The sequence below is a fragment of the Leuciscus leuciscus genome (genome assembly GCF_965113295.1).
Source record: "Leuciscus leuciscus genome assembly, chromosome: 19".
NCBI classification, from domain to species: domain Eukaryota; kingdom Metazoa; phylum Chordata; class Actinopteri; order Cypriniformes; family Leuciscidae; genus Leuciscus; species Leuciscus leuciscus.
Genome location: NC_138743.1, coordinates 30,500,597 through 30,520,316, shown reverse-complemented (window position 1 = coordinate 30,520,316; position 19,720 = coordinate 30,500,597). Strand labels below are relative to the sequence as shown.

At 37.7% G+C, this 19,720-nt stretch overlaps 1 protein-coding gene across 2 annotated transcripts in view; it reads right to left on the bottom strand.

The window, feature by feature from the left end:
* Window positions 1-19,720, bottom strand: part of kif26aa (kinesin family member 26Aa) — a 79,094-nt gene that overhangs the window by 33,872 nt on the left and 25,502 nt on the right. For both annotated transcript variants that reach the window (XM_082148369.1, XM_082148370.1), the window contains exons 3-4: window positions 16,224-16,688; window positions 7,820-7,980 (exon numbers count right to left, since the gene is read on the bottom strand). In XM_082148369.1, the coding sequence (XP_082004495.1) occupies window positions 7,820-7,980; window positions 16,224-16,688 (626 nt within the window). The remainder of the gene's footprint in view (window positions 1-7,819; window positions 7,981-16,223; window positions 16,689-19,720) is intronic.

Genomic DNA, 19,720 nt, shown 5'->3' with positions numbered 1-19,720 from the left:
AATGCATTTGCGCTCACGGGGGCGGTTCAGCGCAAAGAGGAGGCGTGTTCCGGCGCAAACGTATTTAGCAGATTTAGAAAACAATTCCGCCACTTGCGCATGTTATTCATATGCTATTTTAAGGGCGCATGCTTGGCCATAACCAATGTAGCCTGTGCACAACTCGCATAGGCTACACTTTGCTTATCTCATCTACACACAGATGCAGCAGTTCTCATTTTTAGAAAACCATACATTATTACAAGGAAAAATATTAACACATGATGGAAATCATTGTTGTGTCCATGAAGATGTGAAAAAATAGGCATAAATCTAGTTTACACATTTACCCAAATTATCATACGCCTGTTTAACCGAAGCTAATTTGGGTGTGTTTCTCCATCCCCAATGTCACTTCTCTGTGTTTTACTTCCCTGACGAGAACGTCGGTCTCCTCGGCTGTGAACCGCTCCCGACGCGCGCCTGGCAAATCCGCCGTTATAATATCAATCCACCATGGAAGAAGCGAGCCTGCTCTTAAAGGGAATGTGAGATGTCGCTCTGATTGGTTTATTTCACGTTATGCCCAAACCACACCTATGAATAATGAACCTATTTCAGACCAACCCGTTTTAGATTTGCGTCGGGCGCAAGAGTCATTTATCCCGCCGGTATAATAGCAACAGCGCCCAAGACCCTCCCACAAAGTTACTTGCATTTCACGCTTGATACTTGCGTTTCAGATCGTTAAAATAGGGCCCACGAAGTGCTTTTTCACATTTTTTTTAACTGTCACCATTTGCATATCATGCAACAAAGATTGCTAAAGTCAACAGATTTAACTAATAGACCTACCAATCTCTGTAAAAAATAAAATAATGATGCTGCCATCTTTCTAAAATAATTTTTACCCTCCCGGAAATTTGGCTCCATATTTTAGGTGAAAATGGTCATTTTGACCCCCTCGACAAAATAGTGAATTACTCAATAGATATACAGTACATCCATTACTTTGAATATTTTGGCTTTCATCACTATTTATGTTTGTCTTTCTTCAGAAAAATGTATTAACAAAATAAAAAATTTGAGGGGTGAAGTTTCCGAAATGTGAATTACCATGGAATATGGTGTCCCGATCCATCAAAACAAAACATATTTTATTAAGTTATTGATATGATTGGAGTCTCTGGGCCCTATCTTGCACCCAGCGCAAAGCGGACTTTTCCCTCCACAGAAGCACGTCGGTAAGCAGTGTTGGGGTAGTTACTCAAAAAAAGTAATTAGTTACTAGTTACTAGTTACTTCTGTAAATTGTAATGAGATTACTTTACTAGTTACTGCATTTGAAAAGTAACTTAACTACTTATTACTTTACTTTCCCATTTCTTAATTTACCCTGTAGATAAGGACAAACATAATAGCCCTATCATCACTTAGCCTGTCCGCATAGTGTTTATAACAAAATGGCATGTAAAACCATATGAAAGAACAATATCCATGTCTGCACAAAGAAATATGCCTCACTGTAAAATCCACAAACAACAGGATAAAGGACAAATGTCCGCGGTGGTAGATACATAATCATCAGGGCTGGGACAAAAAAAATCGGCCCTGGCATTTTGGCCATAATAATAATAGCACACTAATAGACATATATTGTAAAACAAATGCACTGAAAAATAAAGGAAACTTTCATAATTAGTTTTGTACTAATTTCTATACTTGAAAGAGATATAAGCACATGATCTTTTATTTTGACGGAAAACATGGTTTACAAACGCGTCTCATTAAATGTATAGTAAATTACGGTAATCGTCAACTATGCAGATGTGGAAATAATGCGTTACTGGGTAATGGGTTCCTACACTCATGACAAAGCCTATTGTGTTTTGAAAGTAACTGTTAGTTCTGCTTACCGCAGGCTCTACACTTTCTCATCTCTGTCCTGATCCTCCTCACTATCTTCATCATCAGCCACGGGAGCTGATGAAGGTCCTGCTGCTGCAGAAAACATTTTGACACATTTTACAGCGTCTGCTTGAAGGGCCTGTGTCTATTTTTCACGCTATTTCTCTGCACATTCCTTCCGACAAAAAAACAGAAAAAGAAAAAAAGTATGATGTAGGCCCAAAAGGCACATCAGCCCACTGGGAATCTCCCGGTAGTCCCGATGGCCAGTACTTGCTGCCTGGGCATAGAGTGCATTTCACGCGAATATTTTTGTCCTTTCGAGCAATAAACTGAAAGAAATGTGAATATCGCCACTGGCCGAAACCCCCTGTCTCCGTCTCCGTCTCCATTTCCCGCTCCCCTTCCGCACACACACACACAGACAGACATGCACGCACCACAAACAGATCAGAGCTTTACACGCAGGCAAACACGGCTTGGGTAACGCAGGAAAGCGCGTTCCTATAGTCTAGTAAAGTAGTGTAGTTACCGATATTTTTAGTGTAATGCGTTACTTTATTTCGTTACCCAAAAAGTAATATCGTTACTATAATCCGTTACTTTGTAACTCGTTACCCCCAACACTGTCGGTAAGTTAGGAAATACACTTGCGCTCCCGGGGGCGGTTCAGCGCAAACGTTCCTTCTTGCTATTTTGCAGGTTTAGAAAACAATTGCTATTTCATATGCTATTTTAAGGGCGCATGCTTGGCCAAAATCAATGTAGCGTGTGCACAACGCGCATACACTTTGATTCTCTCATCTACACAGAAGCAGCAGTTTTCATTTTTGCAAATCATACATTATTACGATAGATAGATAGATAGATAGATAGATAGATAGATAGATAGATAGATAGATAGATAGATAGATAGATAGATAGATAGATAGACAGACAGACAATTTATTATAAAAGCATACATCTAGCTTACACATTTACCCAAATTATCATACGCCTGTTTAACCGAAGTTAATTTGGGTGGGTTTCTCCATTTCAATGTAACTTCTCTCTTTTACGGCCGTGACGAGAGCGTTGCTCTCCTTGGCTGTGAACCGCTCCTGGCGTGCGCCTGGCAAATCCGCCGTTACAATAGCAATCCGCTATGGAAAAAGCGCGTCTGCTCTTAAAGGGAATGTGAGATGACGCTCTAATTGGTTTATTTCACGTTACGCCCAAACCACACCTATGAATAATGAAGCTACTTCAGACTAACCCATTTTAGATTTGCGCCTGGCGCAAGAGTCATTTATCCCGCCGGGAAAATAGCAACAGCGCCGAGACCCGCCCACAAAGTTACTTGCGCTTTGCGCTTGACACTTTGCGTTTCAGATCGTTAAAATAGGGCCCCTTTATCTCCTATGAGAGTTCCATAATTTTAAACATTTTTCAAAAGTACTGGTGATTTCTGTGTCAAAATGTTTTTATGAGGAAAAGTTAAAGGGAGTGTACCTTTAAATAAAACGAAACTCTACTTGGTGAAGTACAGGAAGGTTCACTGCATTTCTCTCACTTTCAGTCTGTTAAGATGTTTCCACTGTTGCTTCATCTCTCTCTCTCTCCTCTCTCTCTCTCTCGCTGTTTCCTGAGTGTCACTGTTCCACACACTCGCAGACTGATGTTTAATTACTACATGCCTATACATACAAATACACTCACACACATATGTGTGAGTACAGCGCTGACATCCAGCTTTAGTGCTCAAATCACCAGAGAATATTCTCTCTGTAAATAGCATTTTAAACAGACTCCATGTCATGAGTTACTTACTGTGCTGGAACGAGGGATGAGGAAGGAGTGAGGGAGCAAGACAAAACACGGCTGGAGGAACAAGGATGACAGGGAGTGATTGTAGAGAGAATTGAGCGAATGAGAAACAAAAATAGAGTGATGGGGGAAAAGAGAGATAGAGAATGCAAGGTCTTTCTCATCACACTTTTACAATTACTTATTCAGCTCCATCTCTCTGCAAACAAACTGGGTCATGGGCTGAAACTTTGGCACAGAATAATCAACAGTCAGCCAGACCGGGGACATGGCTATATGCCAAACAACAACAAAACACACTCAACCTGAGGAACAAAAGCCACCACATGACCTGCACACTGATACTCTATACAAAACGTCCTCATCAGTAACATGATGAGAGACAAGAATGAGGTGTCTAGATGAATTCATAAAAGTAATTGCATAATACATAGTGATGCCAAATCTCCCAGCAAACAGTCCGAGCAGAGTTTCTGTTCTGATAGTGGTGGACAGCACTGAAAAACTAATGCTAAATGCTAATAATAAAATACAACTAACCACATAATTAAGCATCATTAGGGTAGTAAATAAAATAGGCTTATCAACCTTTAAAATGAGGGAGAAAACTCTTCCCATACCTTTTTCTATTAATTTCAAAGGCCACAATGTTACATTATTTTACTGCTAATTCATCTGTCACTTGGAAAAAGCTAGTCAAATTTAAAAAAATTACCCATGTGACCCATTTGTGGTCCAGGGTCACATATAAGCTTTTGCTTTTAGGACGTTTTGCTGGCTATAACTTTTCCTAGCCACGATAGGCTGACACATTAGTGCATATAGTATCACACAGAGAGAGGTTATTGTCATACTGTACATAAAAGCTTTTGTTAAAAGCAGGTTACAGAACTTGTTAAAAGCAGAAAAAGCATGTTCAGCCACATCAACATGATGCATTCCCAACCCCTGCATTCATTACGAGCACTTTCATTCAATGCAAACAGGTGTCGTCTCTGTTGTTCCCTGACGATTATGCATTTCAGCACAGCAGTCAGCAGGACAATAATGCGAAGCATGACTCCAGCAGATAATACACACTCAGCGTGCCGATGAAAGCCCATGGAAAAGCACACTAGAGAGCCCCTCAGTCACAAAGCAACATCAAAGCCGGGGAGAGACGGTCCCCATCTACGGCATGGAGAAGCCACTCTGCTTTTATCTGTAAATCTTTAAAGGCGAGATTACAGCTGGCCTTCAGTCGTAAAAACCCACTTGTTCCTGGTACTTGCTTTTTGCAAACCTCTGCACAATTCAGCATCATGCATGATGTGAAGTATATCACACACAATAAATGACACATATATGTTTGCTATAAAACATATCACTGATCTGCTTTGTCCAGTCGTAATCCTTAAGGCCACAGGGCTGCTGATTGCAAGAGTGTTTGCAAGAGTGTAAAAATCCCTCCATCACAAAAGCTGAGTGTTTACCTCTTCACTTAAGGTTATGCTGCGCTATATCAGAAAATAAATAAAAAACAACCTTATACCTGAAACCTCCAAGGCAAATGTGAGTGAGAGTGTGTGTCTATATCTGTTCTTACACCCCCTCTGGCATGTTTACTAGACTGACACTTTTAAACAGACGAGAGGAAGGGATTCTGTCACAACAACCCTCCTTGATCTATATCTGTAAGGGAAACAACTGGGGTTAAAGGTCACTGAAGCTGCAGTATGCCTCTCCAGTGGGCTCTCTTGAAAACCTTGATTCGCACAGGCCCGATGGATGGATGGATGGATGGATGGATGGATGGATGGATGGATGGATGGATGGATGGATGGATGGATGGATGGATGGATGGATGGATGGATGGATGGATGGATGGATGGATGGATGGATGGATGGATGGATGGATGGATGGATGGATGGATGGATGGATGGATGGATGGATGGATGGATGGATGGATGGATGGATGGATGGATGGATGGATGGATGGATGGATGGGTTAGGGAAATGTTTGTCACCATATTTTGAGAATGACCCATTTTAAGGAGTATAGTCATGCAGACTTACTGGTTGATCTATGCTGATCCCATCACATTATTCCTCCCCAAAATAACAACTGAGAATATTTTTTTCCCCAAACAGAATGGGATCATAGATGATATGAAAAATAATATATATATATATATATATATATATATATATATATATATATATATATATATATATATATATATATATATATATATTATTTTTCATATCATCTATGATCCCATTCTGTTGTAGGCCTAAGTACAAACAATTGGTAAGCTAATAATTAGAAAAAGGAAATATATAAATATTCTGATTCAGTTTTACCAAAACATGCCTTCAATAAAGAAAAAAAGCAACAGGGGTTCCTAAATTATATGTTTCTGATCACCTCTCTACCTCCTTTCTTGTAATTATTTCGCCTTTTCTGCCTCTCTTTCTTTCACAACTGTGCAACCATGGCAACTTGCTTTAAAAGACGCTGTGCAAGGTGTGAGTTCCAGGTGGAAGTCAAGGCCAGGGAGAGGACAGGACTTCTACGCCTGACATTTGAGCTGCTCTGACTTGTATAATTGAGGAAAGCATGAAAAACATTTTGCCATGAATATGCATATTTTGCCACAGGCAGTCTAAGCAATATTCAAAATGTCTATTTGTCAGTTGTTCCTCATTTACATAATGACACATTCTTTCTTTCACAGGATTTTGGACTGACTGAGTGTACTCACAAATCACTGCCAAAAGCTTCCCTTATGACCCACCTTATTTATCAGCACTGGGCATCACAAAGACAGATGTCCTTTTGCTGACAGTGCATACTAATTCACTAGATTCGGGTCAACTCAAATGGAAAAGATTATCAGTAATACCTAATGATGTGCACAGAAGCACAGGTCATACAGTGATCAGTGTCTAAAATCAATAGCATGACTAACTTAATAGGCCAAGGCAAACCCCCTGGGGTGATGTCTATCAGTCATTTACAGAAGGTGGTCCTGAAGGTGGTGAGCTAGAGATGAGGCGCTCTGCTGTCAATAGGCTAATTGTATGCAGTGTCACATAGTGTCTCACACCTCTAAGCATCTCATTCTATTCCCAGACATTTGGCCATGAACACAAATTCCTGTTTGTGTTTATCAGGTGAACCACTGTCGCTTGTTCCTTTGTCTTTTTTGTTGACCAAAATAATGATGACAAATAGAGAGACAGAATTCTGTATATCTATATCCTTATTCATGCTCCCCTGTGCACCTAAGAACCTGCCTCTGTTTTTTGTCAATACATTGATGTATATTTAGTGGGGACTGAGAGCACATTGGAAATCTGGGATTTAAAATGTAATTTAAACCTAGTAATAAACAGAACGTTTTAGAATGTTGACACAAAAAGTTATGAAGAACAAAAATGAAAGATTCTGCACTATTTCTATGGCACTAATCCAATAACCAAACTTGACTATGAGAAGTTATTTGTACATACGGTCAGATGTTCTTGCTTCCATTGAAGTACAAGATGCCCTTTGTATCATTTAAAGAATTAAAAATAAAAATTATAAAAATAATTAATTCGATAATTCAACTCAAACTGAAATTGAAATTAAAAACTTTCCAAAATGTTTCTAAAATGTAATTTTTAAATTGTACTATATCAGAAAAAGAAAGTTTGGACCTCTTTCCAGAAAGAGTTCAATGTACGCATTTCTCTAAAACTAATAGAATGTCCTCTAAATGTTACACCAAACCATCAATCCTCAAGAACAATTTTGGCAAACAATTTGTCTGCTACATTGCGATTAACTATTATCCCTGCGGATACATGGACAATCCAGCTTTGAGACCTCTGCCATTTGGATTTTGCACTCTCTCTGACTGTTAAGCCTGAGCATTGATCGATGACATTTCAACACATTAGGCTGGACTGCCCTCAACATCACGGCAGTCTCCACGGGTGCTGAGAAAGCATTGCTGTGACGTGACTGCCAGAGGCAATGGAGGATTCTGGGTGCTTGCGAGCAAGGGCCTGATGGGACTAAGTCATTGAAACTGGGATCCACCGAGCACGATTAGCTGAATTGATGGCTGTGCACTGCGTACAGGCTTTTAAGCTTACCTGAGGAAGAATGAGGCTGCTGAGCTGGTTTGAGGTGCTGGTGGGATGGCTGGCTGGTCATGGTGGGTCGGTTTATGTCCTGGAGAAACCAAGGGTACAGCACTGGCCTGACTGGACCTGGAGGCTACAGTTGCCAAACTGTCCTTCTCTATGGTAGGACTCTGTTGGGGGGGGAGGAATACTATTAGAATGACAAAACAGTGTAGTAAATGTTGCTTTAAAGTCATCATGGAAAGGGAGTTGAGATAAGTCTTTTCTTCTTTATTGTGATGTATATCCGATTGAAAAAATGTAGGGCAGTACTTCATTTTGTCCAACGATTGGATCGTTTGTGAGTGACAGGTTGCCCAGCCGTCACGCCAGTAACACATCATCAGAGAAGAGATGTCGGCGCAGGAGGAAGGAGAAGTTATTTTGATTAAAGACTACGAGAGCATATGAATTAAAAAAAAAATATGCGCACAGAAAAATTTAAATTTTCTCACCCTCGTCCCAAACCTGTATGCAAAAACGAATTTTTTTTCCAAAATGTCTTATTTTATGTTCCACAGAATAAAAAAAACAAGTAAATAACTACAGAATATTCATTTTGGGGTGAACTATGACTAAATATGAGATAAGGATGAGAATATGACAACAATGATGATCAATGCAAACGAACCATCAAGTAAGGTTTCTGTGGGAAAAACACGAGATGTTATGGAGCTATGGAGCAGACCGCAGTAGAAGGAAGCATCGGATTTGCTCCTCAAGAATGTTTTGACAACTTTTTTAGACTATTTGAACAAGTAACTTCATAACTCTATTCAGAACTTTGTAGATGTTTTACATCCATCCTGAATAGTTTGGTTTGTTCCAAAATGAAGCAAAATCGGCCACAATTCTAGTGTAATACGTGCCGTCTCGGAAAATTTGTTTCGAAATATTTTTTCCAATGATAACAAAAAAAAAGTATTTACTTATAATCGTTTCACTTTCCTGTTGATTGTCACTGCTCTAGTTTACACCAGATAAACACTGCAGTCATGGCATAATTGTGTCTGGAGGAGAGTAGGTTTCTGAAGAGTGTGCTTTTTCTCTACACTCAGTCTTTGGCTAACAGGATTACAAACACATTCCATAATATCACAAGCACAGCCTGCTGTAAAATAATGAAATCCTGTGGGAAACTTTTCAAATACTGGTGTCAAAAATACAAGGCCTACTCGTGCAGAAGTAATAAAAAAGCAGCCAAGCAGCCCATGAACTATACATGGGGCCATTTCTCACTCATACTAATAAATATAACAAAACCATTTCCTCTCTATAACAGCTATAACTCCTTGCTTTGTGGGTATTGTTGAAACCAGCAAAGTTCAAATGCCGAAGAAAAACACTAGATATTTGTGCTCATGAGCAAGGCATTCAAGGAACTATTCTTGGGAAGCTTAATAAGTAGCTCCAGATCAAATGCACCTGCTATCTGTTATGTAAGACTAGCTAGTGAGCTTTCACATAGTGACAAATTAATCTTCCAAATTCCTCTAAAGGTACAGGGGCCAAACACACAGTAAGCGTCATTCAATCCCCCTTATACTTCTAAGCCCAGTCATTTTAAGATAACTGCAATAAATATTGGTATCTTTGCAAAAAGCTGTCATTATCTACACACACTCAAGTTGTCTGAACTTGTATGATTTTAAACACAAACATAATTATTATGAAAATGTCAAAGCTGCTCTTTTCCATACTGTCACAACTGTGTGGTAGAACAGACACAAGGAGGAAGATGAAGATTCAAAACGGTCTTTTATAGCATCCAAACAGGGTAGACAAGTAAACTCAGAGTAGCATTGATGTGACATAGATGAGACCAAACAACCAAACACTGGAACCCCAAGAACTTAAATACCAAGACTGACCAGGCGAACTAATGAGGACACAGATGAACTAAATGACTAATCATAATCAATAACCAAAGTGGCTAAAGGGTGTGGGGGGAAACTAGAACAAAGGAAACATGTGACTGAAGATAAACAAACTAAAAGTCCAAACATAAAAGAACCATGACACATACACAGTAAAACATATTCTGTTACATTTATGAAAAAATATATATATATGGCAACTGTGGGCACAAGAAATACACAGTAAAAAATACTATAACAATGTTTCAGGTTTTAAGGAATGGCAAATTGGTGCCTGCATATTTTACAACTTATGACAAGAACAAAATTATCTATATAAAATATAATCATAGGCGATGCATCATGCAGGCACTTCTGGGAATGGCATTTTACTGTTTTACTGTTAATTCCTTTTTAATTGAAAAAACGAATTTGGCAGTATTTTACAGTAAAATTACACATGTCCTTTCACCATATATGGTAAGAATTTACAGTTAACAATTACATTTGTTTTACTGTAGTAAATATTTACAGTGTACAATTTGAGTTCCCATTCATGCTAAATTAAAAACTGCAACACTAGTCTAACAAATCTTAAATATGCACGATGAAGTAAACCAATGAGTTTCCAAATAATTTCTTTGGTCATGTGTTATTTCACCTAGGGCACCAAGTAACCCACCTATATTTTTTTTTTTTTTTTTTTTTAAATAGGTGCATGATGCAATTTTAATTAGAATTTTCCAGCAAAAAAAAAAAAGACTACAAGTAGAACATGACAGCACAAGCATATACACATGTACTCAGGGATAGAAGTGGAAAAAATTGAGGAAATGAGAAGGCATGAGTAGGTACAACAGAATCTGGGAAAACTGGAGTAGCTGTGATCTGCTGACAGCTTGATGTTGAGATAACGAGCACAGAAAAATCTCTAGCACACACGTGCAGGATCTTCAGCTCCAGAGAGACTCATCTCAAACACCCACCATGGCTGTGTGCTAATCTACCTCCCTTCACTCCAGCCGTAATTAGTCTCATGTCAGGGGCCACAATTAGAGCCCAGAAGGATGCCGAAAGAGGGACGCTTAGAGATCAGAATGGACAGGCTATAGTCATTTAAACTAACTATACTGTACAAAAAAAAAGGTGTTTGTACAAATTAAGAATAAAAAAAAATGAGGGCAACACGGTTGCATGGATTTTTTTTTGTTATTTATTTTTTTAGTCAAATTTGTTTACTTAAAGGTGCAATAGGTGCTCTACAAAAATATTTTTTTGTTATGCTGGTTGAAAGTCTCCTCATATCCTGATAGCAATCACTATATTCGTCTAAACGTATTTTTATAAATATATATCATATGTGGAAGGCATAGGACCATACAATGTTTGTTTAATCACTTCTTTCAGTCCGAATGAAATTATACCATGAGAAAGATAAACTTTCTAATTATCAAAGAATCCTGAAAAAAAAATGTATCACGGTTTCCACAAAAATATTAAGCAGCCCTTGTTTCAACATTGATAATAACAAGAAATGTTTCTTGAGCACCAGCATATTAGTGCATTAATATGACAAAAAGTCATTTTTAAATGTTTTTTATTTAAAAAACTAAAATATTTTTAGTACGAAAATATACTATTTAGTATATTTTAAATATTTATAAATTATTTAAATACATTTTTTACATTTAAAAATAAAACAAATAGTAATTTGAAACTGTTTTAACTAAATTAAACTGACTTTCTTTGCATGTTGGATCGACTTAAGAATATATCGTAATAGAAGAGCTGCGTTTAGATGATTACTTGTGTTGCAGAACTTCAAACAACTAAAAAATAATAATGAATAATTCAACTCTGTGGTTATTTCAGCATTATTGACAGTGCTCGCCTTTAGAATAACTTTAACAGTGCTTGAATACTTGTTTGGATACTTCAGCCAGCGAGAAAAAAGGAGGCTCATTCATCAAATCATCATCAAATCTGAGTTTTGTATGACAGCCATAACCATCCATTTTAGTTTATGTCAAATCAAGGTAAATTAAATAATGACCTTCCCCTGTAGTCAACATTTCAATACAGATATTTTTACTTTATTGTGCAACATTGCTCTCTCTCTCTCTCTCTCTCTCTCTCTCTCTCTCTCTCTCTCTCTCTCTCTCTCTCTCTCTCTCTCTCTCTCTCACACACACACACACACAGGCTCACAAGTGTGTGTTAGATGGGCACAGCTGTGTTCCAATAAAACCCAGCAGCAGATGGAGCTCAGTGACAGCAAAGAGGTCACATTGGACTTTAACTTTGACATTTATAGAGCATTCACTAGCACAAGTGGTGACAGGAGAGAGCAGCCCCTCTGAAACGCTATTAATTATCAGTCTATATTAAATGTTGTCAGACGACAGCAATCTGCTAGCCACGAAAACAATTTACAAACCCTTAAACCCTGCTACCAAATCAAACATAACCAGATCACATTATTATTAAAAGTCACTGCAAGTAATGAGTGTTTCTCCACTGCAGGACAGGACAGGGAAGGAAATGAAATTGTTAAATTTGGTCGGCTGTTTTTAAAAGCTGCAGAGGAGGCCCTTAACGTCCTTCACAGGATGAGACCACTGCCAAGTTAAAACAGGGCAGCATGTGCAGTCTAGCAGACAACCAGATGGACGTCAGGTGGCATTTTTTCACACCAGGTGAGACTGCAGTCCCATCTGTTGACAATTTGCACTTTTGGCTCCCTCCACACATTCAAATAAAGCTTGTGCGGGGCTCCTCAAGGCCTTAAAAGAGCCCTGCTGCCAGAGAAGGCCCATTAGTGGGCTGCGGGTGGCACTTAGGCCTGAGGACAAGCAATGAGGCCCGTCCTACACCACAGAAACACATGGGCTGGATGCCTCTGGCTTCCTCCAAGCTGATATTATACTAAGTGGGATGTATGGATAAAAGACCATCCCATCCTTTCCATACCATTTTCTTGACGCAGCTTTGCGGTTTGCTAAAGGTGTATTATAGGCTATGGTCTTTACAGTGCTGAAAATATACAAAATACGCCTTTAGGAATAAAAAAAAAGGACAAAACACTTTGTCAAAGAAAGTGCTCTATTGAAATTCATGGCACAATGTCTTTGTCTACAAGGGTGGAAATGTTCTCCAGGGTGCTAACAGCCTTGTGTTTCTGTGTGGCTTGGATGTGCTGTGACTTTCAAGGTCTAATTGCTTTTTATACCCTGTGAGATGAGGGGGAAGACAGCATCCATTGTGTTCCTTTGACACAGGGCCAGTCAGCTTTTCTTACAGCAATATTCTGTATTATGCAGAGGTGTTACAGGAGGACTACCGAATGCACACTTGTTGCCATTGGAATTCATTCCGACAAACATGATGGCGGGGAGCCGTCAAGAATTGCATGTTATACTCACAGCTCACTAACAATATTTTAACAGAATTTATTTGTTTTATATTTTTTGAAACAATATTTTATATCCAAGGTTTTTCAACCTGAGGTTCCAGTCATTGTAATCATGACTGGATATAAAAACATGAAGGACTTCAGGGGGTTGTAACATTGCTAAGCTTGATAAACTTGCATGCATCCATAACTTATAAAGCTTTATGATGCATAAATGCATAAAGCTCAGGAAAACACTAACCACCACAACAGTGACTACAGACAACACACAAAATAAAATAAAATAAAATAAAATAAAATAAAATAAAATAAAATAAAATAAAATAAAATAAAATAAAATAAAATAAAATAAAATAAAATAAAATAAAATAAAATAAAATAAAATAAAATAAAATAAAATAATAAAACCTTTGCTTTTGCATCTCCTTCGTAGAGCACCTATCACTACACTACAACTGTGACAATATAACCACAAATACCAAACCTGCTTTAGAACTAATCTATTGTGAAATTGACTGGTAAAATGATATGCTTCCATGCAGGCAAGGTCACTCTGTCCAATCAAGACTTTATGACTTGAATGCTGCATTTCCATGGAAACCTTGACATTCCAAACTATCATTGACAAGAGAAGGATATGAACTCACAAGCTCAACTGTGTCCTTTTACCATAACTCTCATACATGTTTGCGTCCTTCAGAACGTGCATAAAACTAGGGGTAACTCACATTCACAGAGCTTACGTTTTTTTTAATCTTATTCATCTCTCTAAGCATCAGCCATGACAAATGGCTCATCTGTGACAATGGGGTCACAGCGAGCCATCCAAATGCCCATCAAATTGCATTCCATATCAAGATGACTTAATGCTCAATCTCCTGACGGGAAGGTCAAGTAGAACCAAGAAGGCCAATAGGAGACAAGCAGCAGCTAATCTACCTGATAATAATGTCTGGCTAATGCTAAGTCACTCAGCACACAAACATATCAAGGGTGAACTATTAAAAGTTTCATTTGGAGCTTTAATTAAGAGTACTGTAGTATTTATATTTGTGGTTGTGGAAGAAATGTTGTCCTTTTTGACATTCTGATTTGCCACACACATTTTTACTGCATGCAAAATCAATTAAGATGTCCATGATAACCTTGAACCAACTCGTAGAAAAGCATTTCATATGCTGAAAAACATCAATAATATAATGCTTACCATTTTACCTAATTAAGACTGCCATCAAAGAGGTGATATCTTATTCTCTTTGGAAGCGTACTTGAGTCTTGTCTTAACAGCCTGATCCTCGGCCCTGAACTGGACATGAGCTCCATAATGCCATATAGTCACATAAACCCTGCGATGAGGGACTCATTTATATAAGCTAATACATAACTCTGCTCAAGGTAAAACCATAAACCAAATCACTAGGCCATAATCACAAAGATCTGTGTATCTGCAAAGTCCCCATGTGGCATTGGTGCAGAAATGGACACAAGGACTACCAGAGACGTTCCCAGTAAACTTCTTACAGGAGTTTCAGATTGTTCAGTTAATTATCAGATCATGATATCAAACATTTTAATTAATTTTGGGAAGTAACACATTTTTTTTTATTAAATAACATTCCTGAAATGTTTCTAAATCCTGAATTTTTTTGATCAATAAAAAAAAAAAAATGTAAGCACCACAACTGTTTTCAATATAAATAAGAGTAAGAAGTGTTTTTGAGCACCAAATCAGCATATTAGAATAATTTCTAGAATAATTTTTATTTTAGAATAATGTGACTGAAAACAAAGACTGCTGTTTTAGTTTTTTTGCCATCACAGGATTAACTTGCATTACATTATGTTAATTTCACAATATTGCTGTTTTTACTGTATTTTTGATCAAAATAGCCTTGACTTCTTCAACATTTAAAAATCTTACCAACCTATGAAGTATGAAGGGTAAAAAAAGTCCAAATAAGAATTTTAAGAAGCCTCCAAATACAGCAAATCAGACAGAACTAGAGGGACTATTGAATAATTATTACATCATTGATGCTACATAATTAATATTCATGAGCCTGGTTAATCTATTTAAAAATCCCACTTTTCAGATCATTTCAACACTGCTGGGGCCTCATTTATAACCATTGCGTAAAACATTTGCTCACCTGCACACAAACTCTGACCCATGCGTACAAACGTTTTGGAGACGGAGCAGTTTGGCGTCACCAATGGAGTTAAATGGCTTTTTGGTCACTTTTAGACATAATTTTGTAAGAAAATTACACATATACAGCAAGATAATACATATAATTTCACTCTAGCCTATCACTTGAAACATCCATCCCTTCTTAAATGTCCGCGCTAGCGAGCGAGTTGGGCAGTTTAGTGAAGCTGAATGCTGTAGCATATCTAACGGCAGATGAAGGAAACCCGTAAATCTTCATTATGAGTCCTAATCAGTGCATAAATACAGTGCATGTTCACAATAACAGTTTAAATAAATAAAATAATGATTTAAACTATGTTTTACATCTGATATACACATTTAGATTAAATATGCCATTCTCATTAATGGAGTTAAGCACTTAAATTACATGAAATCATTACTGAGAAGTTAAATATAAATATTTATTCTATTAAAAATATAAATATTTGCTGTGGATGCAATGCTTTTGAACACTTTTCCTGTGGCATGCTGTGTTTTAATGTTTTAACTACAGCGAGGATTGCTTACCATGATAATAGCAGATTGTCTGAGAAAATATTTTCGCACAAATAATGCACAATAAGGCCTATATCTGTTTCCATAAATATAAATCAATTAAAAATACTATCTGGCCAGTGGAAAAGATTGAGAAAAACTTTCTCTGAAATGTATTTTATCCTATTTGATTTACTTATTCAGAAACAAGGCAAGGATATAGGTTACTAAATGAATTTTAGCAATTTAATGTGACGGCACATCCGTATCTCATATTTTCCTAATGTCTTGTACCGTTAAACATGGTATCACGTAGATGAATATGCATATGCAAATGATATGCAGATGAGATATGCATAGTAAAACTAGGCGTTGTAAGCTCCATGTATGGTTATTTCAGAGTGCAATAGCTACTCTTACCAATGAACGAAGATGTTCTGATGCGCTTGTCACACGCCACACTCCCTCCAGGTAGTGTTGTGCATGTAGAGGAAGTGGTGTGACAGTGGCTAAACAGGTTCGCTTGCCACCCACTTTCGCTGCTCCTTCTTGACTCCAACCCATACCCTGTGGTTTCTCCCTGGATATGGAACCACAAGGATGTCCGGTGAGGTTTTGACTGCTATGTGTTGGCCATTCCCAGGAGGCATGGGGTGAGATGGCACTGTGGAATGAAACACGTGGTGGCAGCAGGCCAGAAAGGGGTCCGGGCTGCAGGTCAGGCATGTCCTCGAACGCCAGCCCCAGGGCAGAGTGCAGTGCCAGGCGCCTCAGGTGGTGAAGGGGGGTTCCACACACTTCACAGCTGCTCTGGGATCCGCAGCCCCGAGGAGGCCATTCCAGAGTCTGGAGCTTGTCAAGGAGGAATGCTGCAAAGCTCGGGTCCTGCAAGGAAAGTCAGCAACATGACAAGTAATTACAGCACAGCTGCTGAATAAATCTTGGTTTTGTTCGTGCATCGTTCTGGTTAAATTAAAAGACTGATTATATTTTCTTAGCTTGTGCATTAATATTCTCTATTCAGAAAGCTGGGCTTAATTTATAGTTGATTGGCTTGTCAATCATATGCAACACAGTATGATGCTGTAAAAGCTTTCAAGTAAGAACCAGTGGCAGCAACAAAGCCCACAAGTTGACATATACTACAATAACAAGCATTTAACATCCTAAACTATGTAAATGAAATGTTTCATGAGGAAAAAAAAATATTTTCATTATTTTCTTTTACACATATACAATACTGATATCATAACTAGAGATCTAGAACGATAACAGTGACAATAAATATAAACAGCTCTCTTGTGATATTATTGTTAACTAAAACTGAAATAAAAATAAAGCTAAATAGTCACACATAAATCTATAAATAAAAAAACTAATAAAAACCTACAAAAGCTCATAATAAAATGACTAAAACTTAAATCAAAAATAAAATGAAAACCTAAACTATGAACCAGCATTAGTTGGTTAAAAGTTCCCTAAATACTTTTAGTGGCCCCTATAAAAATATTTAGATGAGGATATATAAATTATGGTAAACTTTTGGTGAACTTTAAATAAATGTCGCTTATAACAGCTGCTCCTTTTAAAAACCATAAAATCCAAGCTTTCTCCATGCAATATTGTGTGTAGCTTGATTTAAGGATTGTAATAATAAGTTTATGCTGACAACACTCTAAGTTTATATTTTGCGGGAGTGAAATGGAGGTCAGGGGACAAAGCCCCGACCTCAGCAAGACACTATACCATGATTAAGTGCTTTTGTCTGGGACTGGAGGACTTCTACAGCAGGTTCATTCACTAAGGGGGGGGAAACCATTCGACATTGGCATGCCAGATGCCTGCAATCTGCTTCAGTCGGTATGCAGGCAACCGCTCCAACCTGTTAGAGCTGCCTATGGGCATATGACTTTACATTTATTCGTTTAATAGAATTGGCTAACTTCTTTACAAGGAAGTCCTAAGCCTAGTCCAAAAAACTGATTATATGATGACTGAGAGTACGGAAAATGATACTGCTAATGCTGCTGGTAATGAAAGTGAATTAGTTGTGACTGAATAGAATAGAATAGAATAGAATAGAATAGAATAGAATAGAATAGAATAGAATAGAATAGAATAGAATAGAATAATTGAATAGAATAGAATAGAATAATAGAATAGAATAGTTCAAATCTGACTTAAAAGTGTTAAAATAAGGCAAAAAGTATAAAATAATAAGAAGAAGAAGAAGAAGAAATAAACAATAATAAATTGCAGTAAAAGGAAATTCCCTGAAATACATCTAATATAAAATTTAATTTAATTAAATAAATAAATTAAATAAAAGCATGCAAAAAAATATATATATCAAATTAAAAATATGCTCTGCATCTCTATTAGAAACATGAAGAGTCTAAGGGTTTTGGAGCAGTTCAGGCAACAGCCTTCATGTGTGTACATTTAAACACTGTGAATTGTAAAAATGCAAAATGACAGCTGCAGAATGCAAAATGACCAGATGACACGGATGGAAGCACAAACATGGCGTGTGTTAGTCCATCCACCCACTCAACAGACACAAGCTGCACTTGTTAAGTGCAAGTCACACCACGGTGCTATTGGAGAGGACCTTCCTTTGTATAGAGATTTAAAGCCAGGCTGCCGTCTGCATCCTTTATTGTGTCTGTGGCTTCTGGTGTCCTCCAAGGCAAACACGCACGTGGTTATTCACGAGTCAATGCCTTACTATGGCCACTGCATTCTGATAGACAGGACAAAAGGGTGAGGTTGAGCTGGCACACTTTGTGATGACAACAACATTAAAGATTTGTACCCGTCAATACAGCATCTTCTCGACATGTTGACAACAAGAACCAAACTCTTCCAGGCCTGAGTTGCGACTACAGTGTTTGAGGGCGGGTCAAAGTAGATGCTGTTCACAGGCAGCCAATGAAAACCATAGGCTGACAATATGCAAATTAGTTACATTGTTGCATAGGTGTGTAACAGGAATTGAGACTGGAATTGCTGACGACTCGTTTCAGCCGTTCAGATAAAAAAAATTTTATTTTAGGAGACAATATTTTTATTTGTCATGTGCTTTGATCTTTAAAACTTTACATTCACAAACAGCTATATTACACACTGCATGAAAGGTAATATTAAAAAAAGCAAAATAGAGGCAATTTAATAAAAAATACAGTTGTGTATGCACATTCAATTCAATGCATGTGTTACTGTTTTAAGCAGTTCTACAAAGAAAAGCCTTATTATCCTTTACTAACCTTACTTGCACAACACTCGCAACCCCAAGCCAAAATCCAGGCCCTGATTTTTTTTTCAAAATATGTCCAAATTATCACAATATTATGCTGTACAGATTATATCCCCCACCTTAAAGGGGTCATATAATGCCATTTTTGTACAAGCTAATATGATTCTTTAGTGTCTAAATTAAAAGTTTGTAATATACTTTAATAAAAAATTCTCATTAGTATTGTAAGAAAACACTCATTTTACCTGGTCAAAAAAAAAAAACACGTTTCAGCACGCCGTTTAAGTGCATGTGTCTTTAAATGATGATGAGCTTTGCTCACCCCGCCCCTCTGTTCTGTGCGTACACAGTTTTAATAACACAATAACCATAACGCTTTGTTCATTATAAACGTGGGATTATGAATTATATTGAGAACGTCGTACATAGAAAACATGCCGTAATGTACCCTGAGTGTAAACAGCCGCATTCATCGTGAAGCGTGCAGCAAGCGATTTGCAAAGATTAATATAAATATTAATATAAAGGTTAGTAAAACGTTACACTCACTTCAGTTCTTCTGGAGGTGCAGCAGGAACACGAATAGTTGGTACCGATCCTTTTTTCAGGAGCAGCTTCTTAGCAAAACCAGCTTTATACTGACCTCGTTTGTAAAATAGTC